This window comes from Elaeis guineensis, chromosome 3 (genome assembly GCF_000442705.2).
Source record: "Elaeis guineensis isolate ETL-2024a chromosome 3, EG11, whole genome shotgun sequence".
NCBI lineage: Eukaryota > Viridiplantae > Streptophyta > Magnoliopsida > Arecales > Arecaceae > Elaeis > Elaeis guineensis.
In genome coordinates, this window is record NC_025995.2 from 1560536 (window position 1) to 1571567 (window position 11032).

At 39.1% G+C, this 11032-nt stretch overlaps 1 protein-coding gene across 3 annotated transcripts; it reads left to right on the forward strand.

The window, feature by feature from the left end:
* Positions 1-1616: 1616 nt before the first annotated feature.
* Positions 1617-10771, forward strand: LOC105042417 (E3 ubiquitin-protein ligase RHF2A). 3 transcript variants are annotated; one of them, XR_012139531.1, is made up of 9 exons: positions 1617-1830; positions 2271-2411; positions 2549-2595; positions 3131-3193; positions 3284-3392; positions 3513-3898; positions 4010-4117; positions 4215-4581; positions 10425-10771. XR_012139531.1 is itself a non-coding variant. In XM_073253491.1 (8 exons), exons 2-8 carry the CDS (start codon positions 2280-2282, stop codon positions 4525-4527), a joined length of 1158 nt encoding a protein of 385 aa, XP_073109592.1. In that variant the 5' UTR covers positions 1618-1830; positions 2271-2279; the 3' UTR covers positions 4528-4726. The 3 variants fall into 3 exon arrangements, 1 of the variants encoding a protein (XP_073109592.1); XR_831519.4 differs by having other exon boundaries at positions 1619-1830; positions 10444-10771; XM_073253491.1 differs by lacking the exon at positions 10425-10771 and having other exon boundaries at positions 1618-1830; positions 4215-4726.
* The last annotated feature ends 261 nt before the right edge of the window (positions 10772-11032 follow it).

The following is an 11032-nucleotide window of genomic DNA, read 5'->3' on the forward strand; positions in this document are numbered from 1 at the left end:
GCTATGTATTGTACAATTTCTAAGCACTGTAGCAATTGACGGGAAAGGAGCTAAAGTGTTTAAATTTTTTTGGAAATTTTATTAAATGGATTTTTATCTTTTCTATTTTACAGCCTTCTAAGTTTCAAGATTATTTTTCGTGTGTACTTTTAAAGCCACGCAATTCCAATTGGCTTATTACATTTAGCTTTAACAAATCCTTAAACAATCCATAATTTGTACTGATATTGTTACTTTATTTTCGCAAGCATGTTAGACCAAGTCCTGCTATCGATCGGTTTCTTAAAAGTCTAAGATGGACACCAGCCATTGACTAAAGAAATATGTGCTCGTTGTGGTTGAACAATACCAGGCCTGTACACATGTTAGTCCGACAGCAGTGGTGGTGGTAGACCAGTCTTCACTGCACAATTTTCTTGGATGAAGATATACTTCGACATCCTGTTTCCACGAGCCAAGACTTTGACCACAGTAAAATATCCAAGTGCAATATGGTAAACCAACATTTAATATTTGAAAAATAATTTGTGTTTCTGAATGCCACAAGCAGGGCTGCAGATTTATATACCATGGTGGAAATATCCAAACAGTAGTTACTAAGAAAACCACACATAAGAAGAAAGATGAATGCTGCTTCTTTGGTGGACCTTGTAGACCAACAAGCCACTTACCCATAATCCTAGCTGGTACATATAAAACCTTAAATAAGATTTCTAATGTACCATGTATTGATAAACACTGATACCAGATGAACAACGATATTATTTATGTCAACTGATATTAAACAATTTAGATATTTGTATCTAAATATCGCTTGGTACCATATTAGCATAACTATGATTTTAGGTGTTGGTTTTAATTCCTGGCAATTTAGAGATATTTTAATCGATGTATTTATATATATCTATTTTTTTTTGACTATGGAGTTATATCAACTTATATCAATATAATGTTCAAGAAAGATAAGGATAGAAATCATGCTTGGTGCAAAACATGGCCACCATTTGAACATTCACAGAACAAACATCCACAAATTAAAGTCATAAAAATACAAAAAAAAAAGAGGGAGGGAACAATAAAAAAAAATATAAATTGAAGAAAATATTATCTACATTATATACATCAGTGTGGCCGAATACACAGCCAATCTGAGCTACTGATTTTTGTGATGGTACATTAAGATACGTGCTTTATGAATAAGACTTATAAGCATCAATAGTCATGATTGATAGCATGCCATGGGGTGCATGCAATATCGACAATAATTTCTGCATAAATTGGGGGCCATAAATTGTCACCTTTCGTAGCAAAAACAGAAGTTCAACCATAAAACTGGAAAGCAAGAAATCGTAGAAGGTGGACACCTCACCCAAATAGAAACTCGGGAACAAAACCTACCCCAATACGGGTGAAAGGTTAACAATCATAGAGGTTAACAGCTAATAGGCCAAGTCAAGGCACCCCAAAATTCCAATAAGGTCCTCGTTGGGCCCCAATCCATTCCAAACCACCGGTGGTAGCATTGGAGTTTGGGCCCACCAATCCCCCCCTCCTCGCCTTCTTCCACCCCTCCCACCCGGTCAAAAGGTGGGAACGCCTCCTGGGGGCCTCAGATTCGTTTATTAGGCGCAAGGAAAGTAAGAAAAAGGATCCCCCTCTCTCTCTTATCTTTCCAGTGAGACCGACGCCTTTCTCTCTCTCTCTCTCTAGGGTTTCTTGATCGCCACCCAAGGAATAGTATCGTTTTGCTCCACGAATTGGAGCTCGATCTCGACTAGGAAGGCGGAGTCATCGATTCCTCAGCTCTGATACAGGGCGATTCATCGTCCGGTAATCTTTCGGCTTCTCCTTCGCTTTCATTTGTATCCGTTTCTTGGGGTTTCATTTTAGTTTTGATTTCGATGATCCCCATCCAGCCATAGCTGTCCGTTTCATTGGCCGGTGATTGATCTGTTCTTTTTCTTGCCCTTCTGGGTTTTGGATTTGGTATCGGGGAGGAATTTCTTCGATTTTTGATTGGTATGCCCAGTTTTTCCTTTCAAGTGGTATGCACCGTTCGAATTTTGGGGAAATTTCCTGTAAAGATGCCGCCTTTGATGGGGTTCGGGATGTAATTTGGTAGAATTCTCGATGGAATGTGCCGATTTTCTTGACTTCGGTTGATCTAAATAGGATCCGCCGATGTGAACTTCATGTAGTTTATTTTCTTGGTCGCTCGTATTGTTTCCCTATCATTTCTGTTATTAATATCAATGTTATTATTTTGAAAGGAATCGAGGATGGACGAGACTGGAAAGATGCAGAGCCACCTGTCGTCAGCTGCGGCTTTTGTGGAAGGGGGCATCCAAGATGCTTGCGACGACGCATGTAGCATCTGTCTTGAAGCCTTCTGCGAGAGTGATCCTTCAACAGTATGTGACCTCAGGGACTTTTTCTCGATTATGATAGTTTTCTTGTGTGATTACTCTCTCTCTCTCTCTCTCTCTCTCTCTTAAATCTGCTATAAATTTTCTTTTTCGTTAGAATTTTTCTGTTTCTGAACGTTCAGGTGACTAGCTGCAAGCACGAGTACCATCTTCAGTGCATTCTCGAATGGTAATGCCATCAATACTATCTTTCATTTGATTCTTTAATTACATAAAGTTAGGTGAAGCGTGTATTCTGTTGATATTGTTGGTTAGTTGAAATAGCCAGGGCATAGCATAAATAATTCTTTTGTTGTTAGGTCTGTTTTTTGGATGAAAAAGGTTATCAGTCTCTTCTTGTCTTTATAGTTTCAACTTCACTTTTAAGGGGAGAAAACCAAAATATGTGACTTCATTTGTTGCTCATTGATCTCGAGTTAACTGCAATGTGAGCGATCACTTGCTGTTGCGGTCATGATCGAACTTCCAGATTTTGTGGAGTGGAAGTTGCTGTAACCTTGCGCAGGATAGGTCATTTGGCCAACCATATCTTTTGTTGAACCATGAACGTTCTATGTGTCTATGATGATACTATGCTCTAGCATTTTTTTCTTTTTTGTTTGAGAAGCAGTGGTATGGCTTGGATCCAAATCATAAATGTCAGTTTGTTGGTTATTCTTTTCTGTTGCAATTTCAGAGCATGATTTGTACTCTTTCGATTGCAGGTGCCAGAGAAGTTCTCAATGCCCTATGTGTTGGCAGCCTATCAGTTTGAAGGATCCCACCAGGTTCTTTTTGTTTAATGTAGATGTCTGAAATTTATTTTATTTGTTAGAGTTATATGTTTGATCCATGTCCTTTATCATTCTGAATGACAGTCAAGAACTACTTGAAGCTGTGGAACGAGAAAGGAATGTAAGAGTTAATCAAACTCGAAATACTACCATTTTTCATCATCCAACACTTGGAGATTTTGAGTTGCAGCATGTGGGTAGTTGTATTTATTTAAGTTACCTTTTGTTCATGTAGTTGTCTCAACTTTAGAAAAACAAAAATATAATACTATGGATTGGTCTAAGAAATTTTTTCTTTAAATATTCAATGCAGTTACCTGTAGGTGGAAATGATGCTGAGCTGGAAGAGCGCATAATGCAGCATTTAGCTGCTGCTGCTGCAATGGGCAGAGCACATCACATTGCCAGAAGAGAAGGGCAGCGGGGTAGGTCAGGAGCTCATGGCCGCCCACAATTTCTGGTTTTCTCTGCACATCCAAATACACCTGCCATTGGCTCTGCCTCTTCTGCCCCAAGAGGTGGAGAAAATGAACCTGCTCCTGCTATCATTGCTGCTAGTCCATCAGCTTCCATTACTGTCGCAGGAGATGAAGTCACATCCCAAACTCCACATGAGATCCCTGTTCAAGCTGATCAGGCTGCTGTCTTTACATCTAGCACTATTGCTACTGCCAACAGGTCTAGTCTTTCTAGCAGCAGGTACTTAGGGAACCAGATATTGCTTTGCATCTTTGTATATATAGTTTCTAACTTTTTTTTTTCCCCCTTTTTTTCATTTTATGAATAGCACCTAATAACTGTTTTTAGCAGGAGTTTTGGTGGTCAGTCAACTCCAGTTAACCAGGATAGAGCAGGACCGTCAGACTTCCAGTCCTTTTCAGAGTCTGTGAAATCACGTCTAAATGCTTTCTCAACAAGGTACCCTAAAAGTTTTTAGGCTTTTTTCAGATTAGCAGTTTTAAAATGGTCATAACTTGATTCTGGACATCTCACTTGTTCTTTTTCTGCTACTCAGGTACAAAGAGTCCATCACAAAGAGTACTCGGGGATGGAAGGAGAGACTGTTTTCACGTAACACTTCTGTGGCAGATCTTGGGTCTGAAGTCAGGCGAGAAGTTAATGCTGGAATTGCTACTGTCTCACGCATGATGGAGCGCCTGGACACAAGAGAAAGTAGAAGAACATCTGGTGCTTCTGTGCCACCTAACTCTAGCGATTATTCAGTTAGAGAACCAAATAATGAAAGTATTAGAGAGAACAATGCTAATGCTCTTCCAAATAATGGTAATGCATCAGCTTCTTGTGCTGCAACTTCAGGTTCAAACTAAGCTATGCTACATCTTCTAAAGATCTGGAAATTCTCTCAGCAGTTATTCTTGAAGGTATGTGCTTTTGACTTTGAGGTACAATTTCATGGTCAGGAGCATATATATTCCCCTGCCTTGACATATAAATCAGGTTGTACATGGAATGCGGTGCTATGGTCTCTTCAGTCTTTAATATAAGCAGATCTGATTTTTAAGTGAATTCATATGAAATTTATGTATTTGCATGTTTGATATGCATATATGGCTGATAGTATTGATGAAATATGTTCTTTTTCAATTGCTGGCTGTGTTTGGATGCAGGAAAGCTAACCTGTAGGGTTATTTTTAATTCTGGGTAGCCCTTCTTGTTCATTTATTCCTGGTTTAATAATAACATTCCTGGTTTGGTTGAAGTTTGGTTACTTGTATAAGCTTGAAAAAAATATATGTAAAAGTAAGAGGTAGTAGACAGAGGAGCTTGCCAGTTGTCCAACAATTGATTGAGTTGTTTGAATGATAATGGAATACACTAGGATGTCACCCGCGCTTTGCAGTGGATGAGGTGCGGCCGGCGGAGGGGCTGGGGCGGGGGTGTGGCGCGGCGGCCGGCAGAGCCGTGAGGGGGGGAGGCACGGCCGGCGAAGCTGTGGGGGCAGGGGCGGCGACTGGCAGAGCCGTGGGGGAGGTGGGGGGGGGGGGGAGCCACAGCCGGTAGAGCCGCGGGGGGGAGGGGGCAGGGTTTTTCTTCCCCTGCGGACCTTATGGTCTTCGTTCGCTGGCTGTGCCTCTCCCCGCCTCCCATGCGGTCCATGAAAAAAAAAAAAAAACCGCAGCCCGTGCCTCACCCCCACTCCTACATCTCCGTGGGCCGCACCTCACCCGCTGCACGAAGCCTCACCCACTGCATGAGGGATCTGGAAGGGTTCCAAAAAAAAAAAAGAATAGAAATCTGTGGGAAGGAGAGCACTTGTGGGAGATTGGAGGAGGGAGCCCGATGCCGGTGAGGATCGGGAGGAGAGCGACGGTATAGACTGGCGAGAGAGCAGGGAGGACGTCGGCCTCTCTTTTTCGGAGATGTGGGAAGGAAACCACCACTTGAAGGAGATCGTGAGGGAGATCGGAAGGGATGGCCGACGCCAAGGACGATTGGGAGAAAGGTGACGGCGGAGACCGGCGGCAGGCCGTGGCGAGGGATCTATGGAAAGGAAAGCACCTGCGGGAGAGATCCAAAGCACGCCGAAGAAAAGAAAAAAAAGTATTTAGCCCTCCACGTCTGACGTGCGTGCACAGTCAGCTCTGACGTATTACATGTCACATGGCACGCAGGGAGAGTGGAGGGATGCACTTTAACGTATAGGATAGATTTCTCAGTGGGTTCACACCTGTATTGGAAGTGGGCTATGGGTGGTGGTTATGAGAGAGAAGACTTGGTGATTTGTGATGCCACATGTAGATTTTGCACTTGGTCGAATGAAAGAAGCAGATTGAAGGAAAAAGACAGCACAACTGCTGAAATCAATTAAAAAAAAAAAAGTCTTAGATGTGCTACTTTGGCAGCTGAAATTGATTATTTGCATATAGTTGAATATTTAAGAACTTAGGTCCTGTGTGAGTTCATGTGGCATGAGAATTGGTTCCCCTCCTATCTCTGCCAAGTTGGCAACATACTTGAAGATTCGGGAAGTTAGGTGCTTTGTTAATACACTCGGTCACAAAATTAGAGCAACTGAGTGGGTCTGCTCTTGTCTATCTCACGCTTTACTGCACTTGTATGTTGCCCATTTTCCTTTGCCACATTGCTACATTTACCTGGCGGTGGCTGTGTTTCAGTTCTGTTCTTGATTCAGGTTTTGGGGGTCTTATGTTTTTTTTTTTTTTGGTTTTCTCCCTTATGTAAATTTTGGGGCTTTGATGGGTTCTTGGAAATGAAAACCTTTGTTTAAAACAAATTGTTAGCTTGAGCGTGTTTCTGGTTTTGGCTATTGACTGGAGCAAGGGACATAAAGGGGTAGTTTACTGCATCCGTCCCTCCTTCAGAGTTCAGACAGAATCGAACTATGTTCGCATAAAACAAGTGGTCTCATATAGTATATGATATTTCTACTGGAACATAGTAACTAAATTGGACCCCAATTATGGGTGGTATTACTTATGACCTGTCAGGTAAAACTTTGAAATTATTACCTAAGCATTTTTTTGTACTATTTTTATTATTTATGTTTGCATTCCCAGATATATTTCTTTGTCATAAATGTACTGATCTAGCAAGTTAGACAAGGGTATATATTCAACATATATTGAATTGATTTAAGGTAAAAAGACCTAACCTGCATTCTTCACTAATGTATTGAGTGTCTGACATTTTTTTAAAAAAAATTATGATCTCATACAATATTTTTAACGTATTCCATATATAGCATCTTTTGCTGTGGATCTTTTTTCTTTGTTCTTCTTTAAAACCATGGGGATTTGCATATTTTTTGTTGTTTTGGCTGTGATATGTAATTCCTAATAGTCCATTAATTATGTTTATCTTTTTTTTTTTCCACGAAGACATGTGTTGCCTCCAACTCTAGTCTCTCTTGGCACATTTCTATTTGTCAGAACTCATGATAGTAAATGACTAACTTGACGACCTACAGGTACTCACTTTTTTTTTCGTGAGTTCTCAACTTCAAACACTTTGTTTTTCATCCACTAAATCCATCACTCCTTTCCAGGACTTTCTTATGCCCATCTCTTTTCAACTTTCTAAATTAGTTCTTTATTTGGTCATGTTTGACTTTTCTTTGCTTTTTCATTATGTCAAATAAAGTTGCCTTATTGGTTTCTGGGCTCGCCGTCTCATGGGAATTTAGCCAAATGCTTTGAGATTTTCCTTTTTCTCCTTTCATGGGATTTAATTCTTGCTTGGATGAGTCTTGTGAACACCATGGTACAACTGAAAATTGACTTAAAATTTGTGAATTCTTAATATGTAATGGTTCGATTTTATATGGTCATGTTTCCCTTGCACGGACGATGAATCTTTTATGATTATGTGCATGGCTTTCTTCTTTGGAGAAGATTCTAAATTGTTTTAGGTTCCATCATATTTGTCTCGTTGTCTTTGTTTGCAATACAGTCTAATTCATTGTAGCCCTCATTGGCCTGCTAGTGCTGGATCAATAAGGGTCTTTCATATTAAAGGGTTAAGATTTTGAGGGAAACTGATCCACATTGGCTCAGACCAAACTGAAACTAGACCTTGGTTTCAGGTTTCAGTCAATCTGGCAGTTTCTGTCAGTTTGAGCTAAACTGATTGGTTTCTATCAAAACTAGCCATAGATATTTTTTAATATATATATATATATATATATTTGGAGCATATTAGTAATGTTTGGATCATTTTTTGTTTACATTAGTACATAGGCTATATAATATTGATTTATAACTTTTCCTTTTTCTTGAGTCAAGAGGGGAGGTAGATAATAAATTTAACCCTTGTCAGGCCAAGGCCTCTGAAAAAACTCTTACTACAGTACTTTATACAGACTATAGGAACAACTAGATAAAAAGACATTTCACAAAAATAATACTTTCAATACAAAATTAGTAACAACATTTTAAAACTAAATATGTATGATAAATAACCATTTAACCTTTATAAAACTAGAAAAAAACCCAAATTCAATGTATTTTTCAGTTCTAAAAATTAAGTGCGATGAATTTTTTGAATGAGTAACTTTCAAGATGTAATTATATGTGTAATATAAAGTTGATAATGCAAAAGTACTAGTTTACTTAATTTCACTTGTATGCAGTATTAAATTCAACCTATAGTTGTTAAAATTGTAAAATAAAGAATCTATGGTTGCTGTTTTTGCTATACATTCTCGTTGATGGGAACCATGATTACTTTAAGAGGTTCCATAGCAAGTGGCTTCTAGGATTTATGGCAGGCCTATCCGGCTGTCACAAAGGAGAACATTATAAGGCTGGCTGCTAACAGAATCTGAAGTAGTGTACTTTTAAATTTGTTTGAGAGTCCAGTAGGAGAATGAAGGAGTGGTGATGGTGAGTCGGCTGGTAATAAGATAGGAAGCCTCCTGATCTCAAGTTGTTTAAAAGTTTTCTTTGGATGTGAACCCAAAAAATCTAAGCTAAGGTCTGTTTAGAGAAAAGAAACTCAACATAGTTTTTTAGCTAATTAGTGCATCCTATAACAATACTTCATGAAAAATGTGAAGACAAAGGAAAGGCCGTTTTGTGGGGGGCGGGGGTCGGGGGGGGAGGGGGTGGGGTGTTATATGTGTTTAAGATTGTATACTAATTGGTTTTTTTTTGACTGTGGTTTGTTTAGTGTTAGATACACTCTCATTTCCCACTAAGGGATGAATTCAAAAATGGTGCTTATGCATGTTCATCTCAAGTGCGTTAGGTCAGATGTGATCATCATTTATTACCTGTCCTGGGTTCATCCTGTAGGATGAAGGTCCACTTTCCTGCTCGGTTTATATTTGTGCTTGATTTAAGGGTGAGGTGTTTACTCAAAAAGAAGATTTAGGGTTGAGGTGAGACTGAAAGGGGATGTGGTGCAGGAAAAAGGAAGGAACCAATGAGCGAGGCGTTGAAATCATTTAGGAAAATTTAAACCCAAGGGATGAGGTAGTTTGCAGTCCTTAGCGCTCTAGCTGTAGCTGCAGCATGCATGGGCATGCATCAAGTGTATATATGGTTACATGTTTCATACTCTGGACCTTCAGGGGTTTTCAGAAAGTTTCAACAGACGGTGCAATTATTTACACTGTTACCAGTCAAACAAGCTGGAGTAGTGTTCTATTTAACTATCGAAATGATTGGAAAGATGCCAGTATGAGTATTATGTTATTGATTATTTTGTTGCCACAGACTCATTTCTGGGTTGCCTCTATCATGAGCACATGCAGGTGCAGGGAAATAGTGGTTTCCAAAATTTAGAGTGAGACGCTTTCTGTATAAAAAAAATTATTAAACATTGCAGGGTATTAAAAATTACTCATACTACTACTATTTTGTTTAACATTATAGATGTGAAAAATGGCAAGACAATGAACTGTACGCTGAATCACTGATTGATTCACTAGAACTGTTTTTGGTGAAGGGCAAAAGCAAAATAACTATTCTGAGATGAGGTGAAGCCGGTGTGCATGGGGTTGTGGCACCTTAGGTAGAAGATTCCAGTTATGTTATGGGCAAAAGGTTCCTGTATCGTGCTGTCCGGCTTCAACCTTCAAGTTAGATTTTGGATTTAATATGCAATGGTTATGTTCTTTGCCACTTGATAGAGTTGACATGAAATGCATCACGACTCTGTTGCACCAAGATGACTAGGGTTAGTTATAATTTCCATTTTCTGGTTAATTATAATTTTCATTTTTCTTTCTCCTTCCGGTATTGGAGGAGCGATTGAAGTGAGCGAAAATGAATTTGTGTATTTTATTTATGGTGAAAAATACACAAGTTTTGCAAGTTTTGTATAGCTATCTGTTTCTGGAGTTCTCCAAGTACTCATCATATCAACTCAGCCAAGTTGATTTTACCATGAAATTCTTTTTATATTACCTGTATGACCGTCGTTTGGTGCGCTAATGTTTGCCTTTCTGGTCAGAAGGATAACCAATATGGTTAACTAATTAGGATGGTTTCGTGAGTGGAAATTTGATGTCATAGATAAGATTGAACAAACTCGATTCACTACTTGCACTTGATTAGAATGCTGCACCAATTTTTCTCATCTGTCGAGTATAATTTATGGCTTTCTTTGCATACCACATGCTTGATTCTAGTTGTCAGTTGCAAGTTAATTTTGAGTTTTTATTTCTACCAAAATAAAATGCTCGGTACATGTTTAAGCATTGTTGAAATCTCAAATTTTAACTAGAATGTGGTCGTTCAAGTGGTAAAATTTCAATGCAGCCATGATGCTGAGGTGGAATTAGACATCCTCGGATAATTTGTTTGCCTGTTTGGATAATGGACTTGTATGAGGTTTTCAGTATCTCGGAGTCGTGGAAGGGGAAGGACCAGAAGATCAACTCTAAAGCCTTTTTCGGGACTTCAATGCATTTCCCCTTATCTAATTCAACTTTGTAAATCTGTTGATAGAAAATCTATTGACATTAATAATGGTTATAGTACACTTAGTGCTGGCGTATATTCTGTTGTTCTAAGACACGCAGTGGTTGCTACTGTCGTCGTTTCAGGTGCAATATCATTTGCAGCTTATCTCCATTGAATTACTAAATGAGGATTTAACAGTAGTTTATGTGGTCTGAGATCTTCGATTAATTTGATCAAGGCTATGCGTTGCTCGCAACTCAAGGGTTGAAGGTGAATTGACAGTAAATTATGCCTGGAACAACAATCTTTTTAAACGAAGCAATAATTTTTTTTAAACATAATTTTTGAATAGTATTATGAATAGTGGAGGCTTGAGTGAAGGCAATGCGATGCTGAACCAGGATTGGAAGCAAGGCTCCAAAAACTTGGAAAACGCGGGAGAAGC